The sequence below is a fragment of the Engystomops pustulosus genome, chromosome 4, assembly GCF_040894005.1.
Source record: "Engystomops pustulosus chromosome 4, aEngPut4.maternal, whole genome shotgun sequence".
NCBI lineage: Eukaryota > Metazoa > Chordata > Amphibia > Anura > Leptodactylidae > Engystomops > Engystomops pustulosus.
In genome coordinates this window covers 128,543,084-128,564,087 of record NC_092414.1, presented here as the reverse complement: position 1 = coordinate 128,564,087, position 21,004 = coordinate 128,543,084, and the positions used below count along the sequence as shown (strand labels likewise).

Below are 21,004 nucleotides of genomic sequence, written 5' to 3'. Positions count from 1 at the left end.
TGACATGTAGATCTGTTTATTAACAAAAAGTTACATTCTATTCTGGATATACCAAAAAGGCAAACGTATTGTACATTTCAGTGCATATAAATATATGTTCCGTTCTGAATATTTGCTGATCTATATCACATAAATTTACTAAAAGTGTAAATTGAAATTATTTATTTCAAAATAGTTACAATATACTTGAAAACATCGTAATACTTTTTCATTTTAAAAGCAATTTTTCCAGCAGATTTACCAATCTTTATAGATAAATCCGTAAGTAGTACATACACCAGGTTTTGTACCTGTTACAGTGCCTTTCCAGAACCTGTCTTCACAGGGTTCTCAGCATTCTTGCCTTTTTAAAATACCAGCTGTTGGCGTACAAATTTCTAAGAGGGTCCAGACATAAATACCCTAAATATCCCCTAGCCCATCCCTCTTCTAGGTGATGTGTATCCTTCATCCCTTTCCTTCCTGAACAAATCTGTCATATAGGTTGGACATAACATTCTGTTGTCATTGTTTAAAGAAGACCTGTTGCAATAACAATGCAGTAAAATCTGCAGATAGTAGTTTATAGGGTAGTATTTTGGGTTTAAAAGTCCTATGGGTAGTTCCACTCAATGACTAACCTTGAACCCTGTCAAAAGGCTGTCAATCCAGGAGATTTATATGGATAAATGACAAATTATACTTCTCAAAAAGAAAAGAAACTATATAGCTAACTCTAACATTTATCTAGAAGGCATCATTTTGGCCAATTAAAAACAAATAAAAAATTTAGAGTTCTTTGCACTTTGGATTTAGTGTGTACTTGATGCCTATTGAAACAACTTTGATAAAATATTGTATATGAATCCTGTGCTTATCATTAGTGATGAGCAGACCCGAATCTTGTCTTTAAATGCTGATGCAAAGCTGCTGGGCACATTTAAATGGACTTTATTTGGCAGCGGCGACCTCCAGGAAAATAGCGATGTGCACGTGCTGGCATTTAGGCAGTGTGAATGTTTCTGTATTTATATTCCCCAGTGTGACTGAAGTTTGAGTTTGGGTTTATGTCCTCTCTTCATCTCATCACTACTTATCATATGTTACCTTTCATTTTCTCATGTACATGCACATCAAGTTTTGAATTTTCATATTCAAATTCATATAATAAAATTCTGAACAGTCTTAATTCTCCCAAAAACACAATTGGGATTTCATTCCACTGTATGTAAATCCTGATCACTGTCCAAATATTCCTGAATGTTTGCATTTAATCATACTGTAAACTATTCTCAATGTCAATGCATATTGGCCCCAAAGATTTTGGGGGGCATGTATCATGCCTTGTAGGCCAGTTTTCCCCTTTTCACTCGCCTCATGGGGCATGTCAGGGCACAGGAAGGACACAGCCGAAATCTACGCCCGGACGGACCTGCTTGCAGTGGAATTACTAAGTGGCTACAACCTTCAAATAATTTCGGCATGTTGTGCTTTTGATGTAGGGATTTGATCTATTGTCTTGTACTAATAGTGTCTATGTTATGTATGTTACGAGGTAAGCTGTTTACTCATTATTTGACCTAACCAATCTATTCCACAAAGTAAATGGGAATCCAGTAGTAATAAATAAAACAAAGTGACTAATAAAAACCATGTTGTAAATTACTACCAAAGTTATAGTAAATCATACGACTATGATTACATATTAAAAGGATTTTTGCCTTGAACACTTTTATGTAGTGATGAGCTTGAGCATTGTGCTGACTACATAGAAAACTTTATGCTTAGGTCCATTTTTATCTGTTCTCAAAGAACACATTGTGTAAGCAGGTCACAGTATTTTCTGTAACCTATAAATTCTATATATACCCACTATGTAACCATATGTACTCTATTTTTGTGGCATCCTCTTCTCACAACAGAAAGTGGAATATAGCAGATGTTGCGCATATGATTTCTTCTTTAAATTTCATTTGTTATTAAGTCATTGCCACAGTCAAAAAGATGAGACACCAGATAATCTTCATACACCCCATCAATCAATTTTTCAGCATTATTTTTTGCAAACCAGCAGTCAACTTGATGAAGGCCATTGTATAACTTCCTCTGCTTTCTAATCACGGGGACGGAGCGATTTCTCACCTTCAGCATGTTGACAACATTTGAAAATTGTCTTTTAGTTTGTCCTGTGGTGCGCATTGTTACATTGGAGACCTTAACTTCATTATATAAGAACTGACCTGTGAAAGAAGTGAAATACTACCAGTCAATGTTTATATAATATGCATTTTGGTTATATCTTTAACTATATGCTTCTGCGCAAATAATTGCTGCTATCCTAAAGATTAACGGTATTAGTTTGTTTTACAGTGTTTAGTATAATATTGAAAAATTATATAATTTTTAAGCATATTTTCTGTAATTTCTATAAAATAAATATGAGATGATTAAATAACTATTTAACTGCAGGGTAGTTATAAAGAATGATTTTTGGTATTAAATATATCATTAGTTTGGTCCAAATTCTCCCAGATATATTACATCCCTTCACTAACATCCCTTAACCAGGGTCGCATTTGCCATGATGGCAAAGATCGTCGCTCCCTGTGACATCAGCGGGGGCCGCGATTGGTCGCCATGGTCTTCCGGGTCTTCTCATTTTAACCCATTCATTACTATGTGCGATTAGCACATTGTAATGAATGAGGAGGAAAATCCCCATATACCGCCATACTGTAGTATGGCAGTATATGGTAGGATTGATAAGACAACCTAGGGTTAAAGTACCCTAGGGGGGTCTGAAAAAAAATAAAAAAAGTTATAATAAAAAAAAAACAAATTAAAATCATCCCCCTTTCCCTAGAACTGATATAAATTTAAACAGTAAAAATCAAACACATTAGGTATCGCCTTGTCCAAAAATGTCCGATCTATCAAAATATAATAACTGTTTTTCACTGCGTTTATCCCCGTAACAGAAAATAGCGCTCAGTCTAAAATGGCACTTTTTTGTCCTTTTGAATAATATAAAAAAGTTCTATAAAAAGTGATCAAAATGTCCTACAGTCTTAAAAATGGTAGCATCGAAAACATCACCAAATGTCGCAAAAAATGACACCACACACATCTCTGTACGCCAAAGTATGAAAAAGTTATTATGGCAAAAGGGCAAAATACAGAGAAATTTTTTTGTACAGGTTTCCATTTTTGTAAATGTATGAAAACATTATAAAACCTATACAAATTTGGTATGACCGTAATCATATCGACCCAAAAAATAAAGTAGACATGTCATTTGGGGTGTACAGTGAAAGCCGTAAAATCCAAGCCCACAAGAAACCGGGAAAATGGGTTTTTTTCACCAATTTCACTGCAATTGGTAATTTTTTCCTGCTTCCCAGTACATGGCTTGGAATTTTAAATACCATCATTTTGAAGTGCAATTTGTTATGCAGAAAACAAGCCACCACAGAGCTCTGTACATGGACAAATAAAAAAGTTATCGATTTTTGAAGGTGTGGAGTGAAAAATGAAAACGCAAAAACGAAAAAGGGCTGCGGCAGGAAGGGGTTATGTAGTAAATGGGGCTGTATATTATATAACGGGGGCTGCACATTATATAAGGGGGCTGTATATTATATAATATGGGATGTGAGCTGGACATTATACAACCTGGGGGTTGGCTTTTAACCATCACTTAACTACATATTATATAATTAAGGTGGGTTGTATATAGGGTAAGGGAGTAAAGCATTTAGTGCAATATGGGAGGAAGCTTACTTAGGGAGTGGGGTTTATGTGGGGTACTGTATGTAATTTAAGTGAATGGGGGCATGATTTCATTAAATTTTGGGGTGGTATATCTATATATAGTTAAACATGTCAGAGAATCTGGATATCAATTTTAAAATAAATGAAGAAGGGCCACATTGTGGATTCTATTTCCAATGTGTGTGTGTGTGTGTGTGTGTGTGTGGTGGGGGGCAGAGTGGTCCATGTGATGTGATGGAGGTGCAGGTGCAGGAGCTGTTATTATCACACAACTCCTACTACTCTCTGTCAAAATAACGGCTCATGCACCTGCGTGTCTATCACATCATCATGGACAGATTTCTATTCAGTAAACATAGAAGCTTCCTACAGCAAGCAGAGATCTAGAAAACAGTGAGCAATTGATACAGAAAGTGTATTGGCAAATTGTATAACTTTTTCTTAAACAATATCAATTATTTGCCGAGAGTGGACAACCCCTTTTAATACAGTTTGCCAGCTTTGATTTTGCTTGTAGTTACATTTGATATACCCATATACCGTGCATGTATCACAGAATAATAATGAACAGTTCATTAAAACTTACCCAAAAGTCCATGAGAATTATTAGACAATCCTTTGCTATTAGAAATGTAAAATCCCAAGTGATTTCTCTGGAAAGGAGCTGGATTTTTGTAGCGGTGAACTAGAATGACAAAGCTGATGGTGCCTTGGATGGTTATGGTGACATTTGATTGAGCAGAAATGGAAACCATAAGGTCATCATTCTTCACTGTTGCACTCTTATCACATGTGAGAATGAGACGATCTCTGCCATCCAAGATCACTTTGGCAGGAGTAACTTCTATATAAATCCGTCTTGGCTTATTAATGATGATGGTAATTCTGCTAAAGTAGGTCCTTTGTTTCTTATGACCATTGGGTGGGGCTGGAGCTCCAATCAACTCTCCATTTACTGTTACACCTTAGATAAATGAAAATAATTTGATTTGCTTAGATTTTTCCAAAATTGCACTGAAAATGGTTTAATTATATGTCTACAATAATGAGGAAAAGAATATTGACAACCAATGGCATCTACCAATGGTTTATAACTGTATTCACCCTTGCTGCTAATGGGTAGCTTCCAACAGGGTGCATATGCGTTAAATTAATTAGGAACTGAGCTTCTGTAGTTTGCACTTTCTGCATTCTTTCCTATTCCTCTCCTTCCCAATCTCACAGCAGCACAGAAAAAGACTACAAGATTTTTGCAGACAAAAGGGCAGATTTAGCAAATGTTTTGGTAAGACAAGGTAAGGCGGTGCACAGTTATACTAGACAGTCTTATACTGCACAAGATTCACATAAGCATCTGTGCTGGATGATAAATCTGGTGCAGGATAAGACGCTCTGGGCCCCCCAAGAGTTGGTTTAATTTGCACCAAAAAAACTTGGACAAAATTCTTGACTGAGGACAAGCCCTGTTCCGGTCTCGAAACATGTATCATTTTAACAATATTTATGATTTTTAATATATGTTTTTTAATACTTATTTTAAATGAAAGTCATGTAATCAGTCCATGAACTGGAACACCCCAAATTGAACTTTTTGGAGCCATTTCATAACATCGAATGCTTTTGCTCCAAATAGTGTTACTGAGCACAACAGAAATAAGCCATTTCAGTTCAACCCAATTTTATCAGGAACTTACCAGAGTTTTTGTGGTCTGACACGAGCCTCAGTATATGACCAGGTTCACCGTCAATGTTAAAGCACACAGTCAACTTACTTAATGGGAAGTCAACAACAAAATGGGGATCTCCATCAGCTGATAGGATGTAAAAATAAACTTAAGGTTACAATTTGAATTGATTTTAAACCAGGCTAAACAAGAAAATTTTAGTGAAAATGCTGATGTTTCCCAAGGTCTAGTTTTTGCAGATACAAGCATGTCGAGTTTGTTCTTTTGAATGCTTTAAGTCAACAATTTGTACTGCCTCTTGATGTGCAGGAATTGATTTGTAGGAAATAATTTCATTGTATGTTCATTGGACTTTAATATTATCTTTTCTGGATATCTTGTCAACTGGTTGAAGTCCAGAAAAATAAGTTCAGTAATTATTATTATCATAGTTGTATTTCTATTTGTGAAAAAGATAACAACTTATTTAATCTATCTTTTTTATTTTTAAGGATTTTGGAAATTTGTGGTGGCAGATCGAAGGCTAACACAATTGTTTTATGGATCTGATATTAACACAGAATATTCCCATGAAATTACCTGATGTTGTGGAGATGGATTGTTTGTTCTTGCTTATTAACTCAGATGGACTCCCTATAAACACAAAAATAAAATCATACCTTATGTATTACTCTGAATTTCCCTGGCATAACATCAGATATTGCTATGTTTCCTTTTGATAACACATTTCCTTTGAAAAATATTTACACAGAGCTACTGTAAAATATACACTTTGAACGCCTATTGTTAGGAGAGCTGACCTGCACCTTAACTCTATTTTTAGTAAACCTGCCATTTACAGTCTTAAAACAGGATATAAATCTGGAAATTGCCTGATGTTCCTTAGCTCTTAGCTTTGTTAAATCATAATGTTTTTTCACTGATTTATGAAATTTCACATGTATTCTATTTTAGGACATTAAAAATGAATCTATATTCAAACCCTTCCCGCCGAGGCCCTTTTTCTTTTTTGCGTTTCATTTTTCACTCCCCACCTTCAAAAATCCATAACTTTTTTTAAATTTTTCCATGTAAAGAGCTTGTTTTCTGCGTTAAAAATTGCACTTCATAGTGACGGTATTTAATATTCCATGCCATGTATTGGGAAGCGGTAAAATAATTCCAAATGCAGTGAAAATGGTGAAAAAAAGTTTTTGCACCGTATTCTTGTGGGCTTAGATTTTTACGGCTTTTACTGTGTGCCCCAAATAAAATGTCTATTTCATTATTTGGGTTGGTATGATCACTGGGATACCAAATTTGTATAGGTTTTAAAATGTTTTCATACATTCACAAAAATTGAAACCTCCTGTACACAAAAAAAAATGTTATTTTCGACCTTTGGCCGCTATTTTCTGTTACGGGGTTAAACGCCAGGAATAACCTTTATTAGATTTTGATAGATCGGACATTCCTAACATATTTATGTTTATTTTTATTTATATCACTTCTAGGGAAAGAGGGGTGGGTGAATTGATTTTTAAGGTTTTTTAAATTGTAAAACTGTTTTCATTTATTTCTTCCTATTTCTACTACTACTGTATTGCAGTATATGGCATTTTTTCACAGTATTCATTACAATGAGCCACTGGTTCTTTGTAAGAAAGTTATAGAAACCAGACATGGCATGGCAACCAACCGCCACCCCGATGACGTCACGAGACGGCAATTGGATCCAAGATGGCGGCGCCTACCCGCCGCCAGGATTTAAATGCTTCTGGTAGCTTTGATGGAGGCATTTACAGGGTTAACACGCACGATAGGTGCAAGCACTGACTGCGGGTGTTACCAGTGGGTGTTTGCTGCAGTATGCAGCAAACTCCCATCTTGTATGGAGAGGGCTTAGCACGTGAGCCCTCTCCATACCCCCGCAGCTGGCATGTGTGGTTTATCATGATGGATTTTGAAGGTATATTTTCTTTAAAATAAAGTAGCCAACAGTGAACCAGACATATCAGCGAGGGATCAGCAACTCTTTTTTTCAAATGGACTATCCCTCTAGCTAGTTTTTAGCAGTATAATAGTACTGTAAAGAGCGTTCATAGTATCATAGTAGGTAATATTTTTGATATTGTGTCATATTAATGTGATCACTCTGCTAATTTGTCCCAGTCTTCACAGCAAAGCTGGAATATAGTTATAACTAGCTTGTATGAGATCTATCCATCTATGAGATCTATCTATAACTAGAATATTTCAGTCTTTTGAAATATCTATCAGTCTTATGTGATCTATCCATCTATGAGATCTATCTATAACTAGAATATTTCAGTCTTTTGAAAAATATATTTATATGACATTATATTGCATTATATTTACGTTATATATTTAAATAATATATTTTTGGATTATTGATTCCTTTTAACAGCGTAGCACTATCATTCATTACCTTGAGTGACCCTTTTTCCTTGCAATGTGAGTAGTTTCTGACCAATGCCCTCTGTATAAAGGCTGGTAGACTCCTCCTTGGGGAAATCTGCCTGGAATCCATGGTCTTTGACCTCTAGCAGTGTGAATGGAGTCACAAAGTTATACTTCACTGCTAGTTTGCTGGCTTTTCTTGTTATTGCTTCTTTCTGAACATCACTGTCGCTTTTATGCCAACCTGTCAGAAGTTCCTTGAATGTCAGGTAACCCCACAAGCGTTCTATGTGGTTCCTGTATTCCTTGCTGTCTTCAAAGATTTCAGATCCAGTAATCTCATTTTGGCCGGCACCGTCGATCTTAATATCAGCTTCTAGGATAACATATTTATTGCTGTTGCTTGCTTTGATTTCAACATGAAGGATATCACTGGACTGGTTCACAAGTTTTCCAGCCACCACAATTTCTGACCCATTAAAGTAGTTGTAGAACATGTTCTGTGTGATGTACTCAACACTGTTTTCTGGGTAGCTGATGCGTATGTCCGACAACAGAGGGGTGCCAATTTCATCATAAAACCTGGAATCCAAATATGCAAATGCTCATTAATCACCTTTTTGTGTTTTTTTAAGTCCAATAAACAGATTGCATCATTTTTATTTTGTTTGAAGTCAAAAGTAAAGTTATTATTTTTTTCCAAACAGCCAAATAAAACTGACCTGAACTACACCAGGAAAATCTGCTCAGTAACACAATGTCACTAGCATACTGCTTTTGGAGGCCAGTAACCTAGGCTTTTTTGGTGGCCTGGGGACAGGAGGGCTGACCTACAGCCTGGCAGTTCTCCAGCAGGTGGTGTGTGCAAGAAATATGAAGGCAAAGGCTGATGCAAGGGTTTCTCCCTGGGGCAACCCCTGAGGTGTCTGTAGGATGAATCCCTTGGGTGATGGATGGGGAAGCCTGTGATGGTAAGTAGCCTTAACATTGTGCTAACCAACTTAGTTCTTTATTCAACAACAGACAACGGCCAAAGTAGAAACCACTAGAATCAGCAAGACAGGTAAGCTGGTGGGAGAGCTGGTCCACGTAAAGGTTATTTTCAGCCTGATAGAAACTGAAGGCTGGGCTGGTAGGGATGGAGCTGAGTCCAGATGGAGACTTCAGTTCTGGGGCTTAAGTCTCCTGACTTGCCCTCAGGTATCATGCGCCTGGTAGTGGGTCTGGAGGGCAGCTCTGCAGGGAGCTGCACACTGGACCTACTTCTCTATCTACTGACTGAAATCCAAAACCATGTGCTCTCACCCAGCAGGGCTTTATATACTCCCTGGTCAGGTGGCAGCCCTCCTCCAATCTGCTTCCAGCTTGTGTTACAAGAATATCATTGGATAATTACATTACACAATTAACTGTTGCCTCGTCAGGCAGTAGCTACAGCTTCAATAACACACTACTCCAGGTTCTAGAACCTACCTAGAGAGGTGATCAGTTTTCCTATCAGCTCCTGACCTGGAGAGGGTGCTATTTACAACTACCAACCTGCCTATGCACCGGCAGGAGTGTTGCACATACCTTCCATAAACAACTTTACCCCTTCTCTTTCAACTAATGAATGTGTAAGTGTAGGAGCCAGACTCCTGTGGGCTTTGTAACTAACACATCCTAAATGCATGGACTTGGTGTAGGCCCCATACCCAAGTAATCTACTCAGAAAACTGCTCATAGACTAGAGTACTGGCCCTAACACCTTTAAGAGTACACATCACATAGGCAACCTGCAAAGAAAGCCTTTACTGTTAATCTGATATGATGCTTGCTTTGTCACATGTAACATTTCTGTGTTCTGGATGTGGTGTATAAGCAAGAAACAATTAAAAAATGGGGGTACTCCCAGTTTGTCCAGGTAAACAAATTAAAATCTTAGAACTACATATATACTCGTGTATAAGCCGAGTTTTTCAGCACAAAAAATGTGCTGAAAAACGTCCCATCAGCTTATACACGAGTCACAACGAGTTAAAAAATACTTAAAAAATAATAAACTTATATACTCACCCTCCGGTGCCCCGATCTGCAGCGCTGCTCCCCCGATGTCCTCTTCTGGCTCCCCCGATGTCCTCTTCTGCAGCGCTGCTCCCCTGATGTCCTCTTCTGAAGCGCTGCTCCCCCGATGTCCTCTTTTGGCTTCCCGGCGCCTCTTCTGCCCTCTGTACATCGCGCTGGGCGCCGCCATTGCTGTCTCCTGGGCGCCGCTGATGACGTCATACTAGGCGCCGCCTGGGAGACAGCAATGGCGGCGCCCAGCACGATGTACTGGGGGCAAGCTAGGCAGTGCTGTATACTACTGGGGGCAAGCTGGGCAGTGCTGTATACTACTGGGGGAAAGCTGGGCAGTGCTGTATACTACTGGGGGCAGGCTGGGCAGTGCTGTATACTACTGGGGGCAAGCTGGGCAGTGCTGTATACTACTGGGGGCAGGCTGGGCTGGCTGTATACTACTGGGGGCAAGCTGGGCACTGCTGTATACTACTGGGGGCAAGCTGGGCACTGCTGTATACTACTGGGGGCAAGCTGGGCAGTGCTGTATACTACTGGGGGCATGCTGGGCAGTGCTGTATACTACTGGGGGCAAGCTGGGCAGTGCTGTATACTACTGGGGGCAAGCTGGGCAGTGCTGTATACTACTGGGGGCATGCTGGGCAGTGCTGTATACTACTGGGGGCAAGCTGGGCAGTGCTGTATACTACTGGGGGCAAGCTGGGCACTGCTGTATACTACTGGGGGCAAGCTGGGCAGTGCTGTATACTACTGGGGGCAAGCTGGGCAGTGCTGTATTCTACTGGGGGCAGGCTGGGGTGGCTGTATACTACTGGGGGCAGGCTGGGTTGGCTGTATACTACTGGGGGCAGGCTGTATACTATAGGGGGCTGGCTGGCTATATACTGGGGGGGGGGTCTGTGACCAATCCATTTCCCACCCTCGACTTATACTCGAGTCAATAGGTGGTAAAATTAGGGGTCTCAGCTTATACTCAGGTCGGCTTATACTCAAGTATATACGCTATTTGACCATGTAGTAAATACCAATAAAATATAAAACATAGGCAAGATAAACCTGAAGGAACAGGGACACACTCCAGTGTGTGTTATATATGGAAATGATCGTAGTTAATATGTTCAAGAGTAAGCTTCATTTCAGCTGATTTTTTATATTGTGTGTGGGAAGGGGAATGTTGTGTACATTTTTCTCATATACTTCTTTCCGAAATTCCGCTCAGAAACAGACTGCTAAGTACCCCGTAGTTACAATGTTACTTCTGCAATGCTACAGCAAACCTGTCTACAGGAATGAAGACCTGTTTCCTCTCTTCCTCGCACAGCTGTAAGTGTTAACCCTTTCTTCTTTCTCCCTGGCTGTAGTATGCTATGAGCACTATATTCCAACATCAAGCTTGAAAGTAAAGGGGTTAATCCTCACTGCCAGAGCTGTTTAAACACACACAGGGAGATTAGATGTGAGCTCATGCAGTCTCCACAGATGCTCTGCTCTGGTACACTAGCTCTGCTATGCCTTCCATGGACCCATAGAGCTGTAGCTGTGGGGTTCTTCACCTTCACCTATCTCACATCAAGAAAATTCCAGCAAACGTCTCAATGGCTGACTGTATCCATACAGAATATAAATGCATACCACATAAAAACACTGGTTTATTTTATCTCCCCAGTACAGTGAAAATGTTTGTTTTACTAGACCTGTGATTTTTCTGATGAAACTTTAAAAAAAATCTGACCTCCAGAAATACTCAATTTAGCTTTCTGAAACTTCAGCAATTACATAAATCATATAAGATCTAATTTAAGTGGCTCATGGAAATGCGCAAAAGCAGTTTCATGCTGTTCCTCTTAGAAAACGGGAATTGTTTTTGAAATAATCTTTGCAGGCTGGAATTCATGAAAATAAAAGGAGATCACAGTGGCTGGGAATCCTGGTTTATCATGCTTATTGATGGTAGGTAGCCTTTTAGATGACTATTCAAGATAGAAAGTGAAAAGAAATAGTCCTTTCACCAAAACCAAATTAAACACAAAGTTGCCCATATTATCTGTTATTTGTAACACAGCAGCACATTAATTTGTATTTTTTTAAGAATTTGGACAGTCATTTAGTTCTGTAATGTGACATTAAAGAGAACCTACCTAAAGACTTCATTAAAAAAAACTATGATTATAAAGCATTTAACTTATCCCTAACTAGTTAGTTTCTTTTCATGGTTGCAATGTAAAAATCTGTTTGCAATTGTTTGTAATTTTTATGAAACTCACCTGATGTGAGTCCAATGATAGGAATTGAGTCCTACATATGCAGTGTACTGCATATGCACTGCCCTGCCTCCTAGTCCTGATTGACTATTCTCACTGCTAGGATATGCTGCTGTGGGGAACATTGAGAGAGTGAGCTGTTTCATGATTGTCAATACAAATCAGTGTGGTGTGTATGAATGATCCTCAAAGAGATATAGGTTGATTCAAATAACAAATACAAAGTTTATTGAATACACCATTAAAAACATGTAAAAGTGGCGATACGTGTGGGGCTCGCAGCCACGCCCCCCGAATGCAGTCCCAACTTTGGTAATATCTGGCTCTGGCGTTAGCATGTGGCGGTTTATGTATTGATTGGCTATGTGTGCCTTTACTATAGTTAGGATTTATGTGCCCACCTGCTTTCTTCCAGCCATAAATACCTACAAATGAATTTTTGTGACAGGATTTAACTGCATTCTTATATCCAGGGGTGAGGGTGGAGGGTTTCTTGGTTGCATCATAACCATTCCCTTTGTTCGCATGAATTCTTTCATGCAATTTTAAATGTTTTTAATGGTGTCTTCAATAAACTTTGTATTTGTTATTTGAATCAACCTATATCTCTTTGAGGATCATTCATACACACCACACTGATTTGTATTGACATTGTTGCTGCTTTTGGTGTGGATCCTCCTTTATACGGACTGATTTGCATATCTTGCTATCTTTTTCTCTACTATATTCTGTTTCATGATTGGGCACTTCATGTGACCTGGGTGATGTCATCTAAGGTCCTTTACCCTGTAACATTTGTAAGGTCTACCCCATGTTTGTATCTGATCACATAAAATCAGAGCATGCCTCCATGGAGACATGGGGAAAAGTAGAAGTTCATGGAGGCATGCTGTGATTTCATACGATCAGATACATATATGGGGTAAATGTTGCAAATGTGACGGGATAAAGGACCTTAGATGACAATACTCTGGCCACATGACATATGCTGAGAAGAGGCATGGGACATGGGCAGAAGTAGATGGGAGTGGCCAACCAAGCAGGACACACACCCCTCAGATGCCAGGCAGTATAGTAAAGTTGATTTGTGGGGATATATGGGAAACAATTTTTAGCTAAAGAAAGTTGTTAGATAGTTATTGAGCTCAATGGGAATCAAGGTTAAAATCTCAATGTCCTTGTCCTCCTGGTTTGGGGTTTCACTGCAATCATTATGGTTCAGAAGATATTGTTGCTTCTTTGAGTAATCGTCAGCTGCTTTGGACTATACATTTTCATTTGTAAAGGCTTAAGATAAGGCAAAGAATTCATAGATACATCCTAGGCATCCCTTGAATTTCATAATGAGGTTAAAGCTAAAATAGTAAATCCACACAAACCAGGAAGCAATTACAAAATAGCAGGTATTAAAAGAAAGAATAATTTGTTCATTTTAAGAAAACCGGCTGCAGTAGCTTCTTCCCCTTTTTCCATTGAAAAGACATTCCTGGTCGACTTGACATTAATGTGTATGTATATGGGACTAGAGGAATTGTAACGTCCGAACAAGTGTTTATACAGTACAACTTCATTATTCCCCTGGGAAAATCGCTTTGCACAGATTATCTGAGCAAGATAAACATGTTAAACATTGGAACGCAAAAACTATCAAATAATAACAAAATGAAAGTACACAGTAGAGGAACATATAATGCGGGGAAAGGCAGGGGGTGGTTGGGCTTTTTGGAGTTTGATTGGGGGATGAAGGTATTCAGAACAGTTGGGACCTGTTGGTACTGATCGATTTGTTATATAGTTCAAATGCTTTAAGGATGAGGGAGTTCTGGAACCTTGCTTTCTGACAGTTCATCTGTCAGTAGCAATTGCTGATTCTACTCTATTCATCGGCTTTAATAGTATATATGTTATCTATTTTCTGTTATTTCAGTAATTTCCCCCAAATGACCCAGAGGTGTGCCAATTGTGCTCTGGGCCTTGTTAATAATCATGGATATCTTGCTTTCTTCCCTTTTGATTCCTCCTCTGCCAACAATGGTGAAAAAGGATATATTTATTTTAAGATTTTTACCTTCACTCCATCCCGCAAAGGAGTTAATAATGTCCCTATAGTGGTCATCACCTCTGTCTTTTATATAGCTGACTATTTCCATGTCATCAGAGGACTTTTGAAGGTGACAGCAATGGGTTAAGTCACATGTATAAAGGGTAAAGAGGAACAGTGATAGAAAGGAACCTAGGCACGCCCTTTGTTTGCTAGGCACGCCCCTTGTTTGCTGGCCACTATGTTTGACCACATCTTGCCCTAGACGAATTGTTGCCTATCTGTTAGGTAATCAAGTACCTAGTTAACTACTCTGGGCTTTATATTTAGGCTGGTCATTTTATCGCTCATTAGAACAGGATCAATGGTATTGAAGGCACTAGAGAGGTCACAGTAAATAATCCTTAAAATAGTGCCATTTTGTTTTAGGTGAGAGTAGGTCTTCTGAAGAAGCTATATTACGTATAACACATTGAAAAACACAGTAAGCATATGATATATACACACACAGTGAAAAACACATAAGCAGATGCTAGATACAGACTACAATTAACATATTGACTACTCCTGTGGTTACATTAGGCTCCTCTGCAGATGTGTCCCCTCTGGTCTTATAAGTTTATGTACTGATTAATAGCTTTTATAAATGATATTCTATTTTCTTAAAGAAGAGCCAGGTTATGTACTGGGGTCAGTGTGGATACTGGAACATGCCTCAACACTGGGAAAAAAACTGGAAAAATGTTACTTAAAAATTGCTAGTACTTTCACAGCCGGCAGTGCAGAGGGTTCGCTGATGAATACAGTATTCATTTGTTTCATTAAGTAACATTTTGAAGTAGATTTTTATATTTGGAGTCATTGAATATTTTAGCAGAAAGTACAGGGTAAATAGAAGAATACTGTAAAGGAGGATTAACCATGCTCTGGGGCTTAAGAGCAGTCTCATTATCTCCTCTCCCCTCCATAAAATTTAGGGGGAACCTGTGTGAAATCACATAACCAGGGACAGATTTTTACCCACAGGAAGTAACCAATGAAGCTTCCTTTTAAATAGAAAGATTTAGAAAACTGTGAGGAATTTATAAAGAAAGTATACTGAAAACTTTTTGTTATACAAACTATATAAATGATTTGCTGAAAGTGAATAACCCCTTTAATGTGTGCACAAATGGTTTGTCATCAGTGGATAACCTCTTTGATTCTCTTACCATGTAGAGACTTTGGAGCTAAAATATTAGAATAGTAAAGCTCATCCATTTCATTTCAATGATAACATTTACAATTTTTGATTTGTGTTAGTATCATCTTTAAATAACATACCCTTTAAGTTGAAGTGCAGCATCCTCATCTTCACTGATCCGACGCATGATGCCACAATTTTCTAGAGATAGTTTCTCTAACAGATGAAAATCCACATCATTACCAATTCCTATGCTGAATAAACAGAACTTTTCTTGAATGGCATTTTTAGTGTTTCCTAAGATGCGGCTAGATTCAATTTCCCCGTCTGTAGGTCGTCCATCAGTCAAGAATATAATCAGAGAGACACTCTTCTCATGCTTGCCATTATTAGCAAGGTAATGATTGAGGAGATCCGAAGCCACCTGGATTCCACCATTTATATTTGTTCCTAAAATATAGAATGTTTCAGTATAAGCTATATTGCACAGATAAAATACAACATAAAGTATTTGAGTGAATGGGATATTATAGGCAAGTCTGATATTCTCCAATATCAGCTATCTCTGTAAGTGGTATTCTGCAAAGTTCTAATTTAATTTTTTGTTTTATGACCTAGATCTAAAATTTTTTTGAAATGAATGATTCTGACCATTACAACCCTCAACCCCCCCGAAGCACATGTGCTCTCCTTTTTTTTATTGATATAGCGCACATAGATTACGCAGCGCTACATAGAGCTTGCCAAATCGGTCTCTGTTTCCAATGGGGCTCACAATCTAATTAACCTACTAGTACAACCCACGCAATCACGGAGAGAATATAGAAACTCCTTGCAGGCCCTGCAAGGCTGTAGTTCTAACCACTGTGCTGCCCCTCAATCTCCCTCCTTGCTCCCTGCTGCTCCCCCGTGCCGAATCTTGTGGCAGCACAGAGTATGTACTGCATGGGCTGCAGCACAATTTTTGTTAAATAAATTACCTTTATTTAAATAAAGGTACGTTCTTTTTTACCTACTAATAAAGTATAGGAGCTTTATTCACCTGCTGGAAGCCATCCTGCAGTATTAATCCCTTAAGGGCTTGGTGCTTTTTCATTTTTGTGTTTCCGTTTTCTGCTCCCTATGTTTTTTTTTAATGTACAGAGCTGTATGAGGGCTTGTTTTTTGTGTCATAAATTGTACTTTCCAGTGACTCTATTTAATATTCCATGCCCTGCACTGCAAAGTGGTAAAAGATTCAAAATGTCGTAATTGGCGAAAAAAAGCATTTGCACCATTTTCTTGTGGGCTCTGTATTCAAGCCTTTCACGCTTCTTTCCAAATTAGTTCCAAATGCCTCCCTTTTATTTCATGGGATCTGTGGCAGTCCTGAAAGTGGATGTTAATGGTTAGTGTTTATTGCAATATGCAGCAAACACCTAGCCTGTATGGAAGGTAATGGCTCTCCCCATGATCCCTCTCCATACACCCAGCGCTGTGCTGTAATAGAATGCCGCGCATAGAAAAGGAGTTTAAGGTGAATACAACTATAACAGAGTGGTTCCTTTAACCCCTTAACGCTCTGCGCCGTAGAGCTACGGCACAGAGGTATAAGAAGTGTATGAAGAGGGCTCACGGGCTGAGTCCTCTTCATACAAAGGTGGGGGTTTTTGCATTTTGCGGTCGGTGCTTGCATCTTTATTACGATCGCCGCGCCCTTGAACGTCATGGGGGGGGGGCGGCGATCGGTTGCCATGGTAGCCTCGGGTCTTCTTTTGACACGAGGCTACATGGCTTCTGCAGATTCGTTACAATGAGCCAGTGGCTCATTGTAATGAATGACCTGCAAAAATGCCATATATTGCAATACAGAAGTATTGCAGTATATGGTAGGAGTGATCTGACCATCTAGGGTTAATGTACCATAGATGGTCTAAGAAATAGTGGAAAAAAAAGAAGAAAAAAAAAGTTTAAAAAATAAAAAAAATTTATAAAATATTAAAAATTCAAATCACCCCCCCTTTCCCTAGAACTGATATAAAACATAATAAACAGTAAAAATCACAAACATATTAGGTATCGCCGCGTCCCAAAATGCCCGATCTATCAAAATATAAAACCGGTTACGGACGGCGGTGACCTCCGAGGCGGGAAATGGCGCCCAAATGTCCGAAATGCGACTTTTACACCTTTTTACATCACATAAAAAATTAAATAAAAAATTATCAAAATGTCGCACAGACCTCAGAATGGTATCAATGAAAACGTCGCCTCATTTTGCAAAAAATGACACCTCACACAGCTCCGTGCACCAAAGTATGAAAAAGTTATTAGCATCAGAAGATGGGAAAAAAATCTTTTTCTGTTTTGTACACATTCGTTTAATTTTTGAAAATGTATTAAAACACAATAAAACCTATATAAATTTGAAATCACTGTGATTGCACCGAACCAAAGAATAAAGCTGAGGTGTTATTTTGAGTGCACAGTCAAAGTCGAAAAAACAGCCCACAAGAACGTGGAATTTTTTTTTCAGCTTCGCAGTACACGGCATGTTAAAATAAATAACATTACAGGAAAGTAAAATTTGTTACGCACAAAATAAGCCCTCACACAGGTCTGTACACGTAAAAATGAAAAAGTTATGGATTTTTGAAGTTGGAGAGCGAGAAATGAGCGGAAAAACCCTGCGTCCTTAAGGGGTTAAAGAGTAACTGTCATTTGAGATCATTTAGATTAGTGTTAGGAATGAAAATTAGGATATTCTGTTTATTTTGTAAAGAAACAGGCTGCAAAGAGCCCTTTAGTGTTACTTCTTTGTTGTCAAGGTAGATCTGTCTACCAGGCTGAAGATTGGATTCTTTTTCCTCTCCATCTACACAGCTCTGAGCAGGGAGTATGAACCCTTTAAGCTCTCTCCCGGCCAGCTCTCTCAAATGGTGGTTGTGCTTTACTTACAAGGAACCAAAAATGCAATACAGTAATTATGTAGGCTAAGTGGACATTAGCACCATATTTTCATGTTATTCTGATTCAGCAGGGGATCAAAACTATGGAAAAAATAAAAGACCAATAGATTTTAATGGACTTTTTAATGTCCTCGAAAAAGATTCATTTGGCTCCTTTGTGTCAGATCTCTCATTTCTTGATTAAGAAAATGACAAAGGATGTGCTAATTTTTTCATACAAATTGGTGAGCGAGAGTTTTCAGACATTTTTCTATGTATTCAGTATCAGAGGGTCTTGAGTTTGTATCCATAATGCATTGTCACATTGATCCTCTGACAGATCAATATAAACTTTAGCTTTGATGTATTGTGTTTGTGCTGTAGTTGGACTTTTAACTTCAAATTGAAAGTTGCTGACAAAAAATAGATATTGAGTAATATGCAGTGCTTACCTCCTGTAGGTGACAAGCCAAAAATGAATTTCTTTGCATCTCGGATATTATTCGAAGTAACTTTTACAAGTTCATTTGGCTGCCAAACTTTGATCCTATTGGAAAATCCAATTATATTGAAGTGATCATCAGGCCTCAGATCCCGAAGAATAGTAAATAAAGCTTCTTTAGTCTGTGGGAAAAATGATTCAATTCAACAAGGGACTAATATCTAAGAGTGAGGCAACTGATGCCAACTGATGTAGAAAAATATTACATCAGTATTAGTAGAACAATCCAGCAGTTAGGACGGGTACAATAGGCAGTCATACAGCATGCCAGGCATTTCTAAACCCCTACGTCACACTACATCATTTTGCCATACACCCACACAAATCACGTTCAAGTTTGCCCTTTTTGTTCCAGATAATTTTACAAATAATTATTTTTATGTCGCTTTCTAAAAGTTTGCCATGTTACGCCCCAGCACCCACAAGTTTTTATCCCAGACAGTAACACATATTTTTTCTATTATTGTTGCTTATGGTATTTTTCCTATACTCTGTTGATCTGGAGCAGTTTAAGGTGTCTACTCTAGCTCTACACTATCTAATTTTAGACATTTAGTAAATCTGGATGGAAATGTCTGAATATAAAGTGTAAACACTAAAGTCACATCCACATGCAGCATGTTCAGTTTACATTTTTAGTGCAGATTTCACATGAAAAATCCACAGTATTGTAAATGGAGTTTAGAAAACCCTATTCACATGCACTTTTCTACAGTGTATTTACACGGTTGGAAATAGTCGATGTCACTTTTCAGCATCAGTCTCTATGCAGCCATTTTTCTGCATTCTTTCCGCCTAGTAGGATACTCTCTGTAGTTTAAGCTGCAGTGTAACAGACAATGGGTAGAGTTTTAGTAACATTAAGTGTGCTGATGATTCGGCTTGGCTTTGACGTTACCTTGGTATTCATCCAAAAAGCAACAGCTTGTAAGATAGACTAGCATCTAAACTATGAGAGTCTCTGTAATTGTAAACTTTTGTGAAATCCCTCTCCTCACTGATTTGGGTCCTCAAAGAAGATAAAAAATGACCATAGATTTTGCATAGATGATTGTGAATACAAAGGATTATTTGTACATGAGAAGCTGATGTACCCTAGATGGGCCCATGAGCTCAACCAGCTGTAGATCTTCTTTAACAAGAAAAAAATGATGTGATTCAATCCATCACTGAAATGTCACTTCAATAATAAAAGTCATTGTGGCCAGACAATGTAGTGCTTCAGTGGGTGTCCTCTTCAGCACACTGATATTTAATACATTTAACATGGTTTTGGTGCACTGAATGTGGTGTTATCATAAGAATATGCTTGTTCTCAGGTATAAACATCTCTAATAAATGTAAAATAATGTAAAATACTTCATATTGTAGGGTTTTTTTTTTATTAATTATGGACACTCAGACATTTTCTGATAATTTTCTTTTGTTTTATATGTTAAAATATATCATATGTTTGCAATACGTACCATCATATATATTAGGAAGTTGGTGAAAACACACAGGGGCACATTTACTAAGGGTCTGTCGGAGACATCTCCGTCTGGTTTCCCGAAAATTTCCTGAATTGCACAGGGGTTTTTGGCGCACGTGATCAGATTTTGGCGAATCGGCCAAACATATCCGGACTATTTCTGCCTACAGTCCATGTGCCTTATGTAAGACCTGTTTAGCGTGCTTAGCGTATAGGTTGCGTTGACCAACCTATACTCCGTCTGGCCACCATACGTTAAACAAACAGAACAATTAAACAAAAATGGCAAAATTCCAAAATCATGTTAAGAAAATAGAAAAATAAATTTTATTCAGATATTAACAAAAATAATAATAAAATAATCAGTAAACTCCAGAGGGAACTATTCTGTGCCCTTTCTACTGTTTTTAGTTTGGCTTTACTTTGTTGTTCCATTAGGTTTCGCAGCCATAAGATGTGCTTAAGAAATCTTAGGATAATATCAGTGTGTTTCAAACGTTGAACCCTACAAAATCCTAACAGGTCGGAGGCAGCATCTTCTTTGAGATTTCCATCCCACAGAACCTCCAAGATGCCACTCATTTCATGTACAGCGCAGGCCAAAAGTTTGTACACACCTTCTCATTCAAAGAGTTTTTTGTATTTTCATGGCTATAAAAATTGTAGATTCAAATTGAAGGCATCAAACTATGAATTTACACATGTAGCACTATAAACTTAACAAAA

The 21,004-nt window shown here is 38.2% G+C and overlaps 1 protein-coding gene across 1 annotated transcript in view; it reads right to left on the bottom strand.

Moving 5' to 3' along the window:
- ITIH5 (inter-alpha-trypsin inhibitor heavy chain 5) overlaps positions 1–21,004 on the bottom strand; it is a 70,575-nt gene continuing 49,571 nt past the window's right edge. The window contains exons 8-14 of the mRNA XM_072147421.1: positions 18,758–18,929; positions 15,519–15,828; positions 7,864–8,417; positions 6,015–6,068; positions 5,445–5,561; positions 4,337–4,714; positions 1–2,219 (exon numbers count right to left, since the gene is read on the bottom strand). Coding sequence (XP_072003522.1) covers positions 1,942–2,219; positions 4,337–4,714; positions 5,445–5,561; positions 6,015–6,068; positions 7,864–8,417; positions 15,519–15,828; positions 18,758–18,929 — 1,863 coding nt within the window. The 3' untranslated portion in view covers positions 1–1,941. The remainder of the gene's footprint in view (positions 2,220–4,336; positions 4,715–5,444; positions 5,562–6,014; positions 6,069–7,863; positions 8,418–15,518; positions 15,829–18,757; positions 18,930–21,004) is intronic.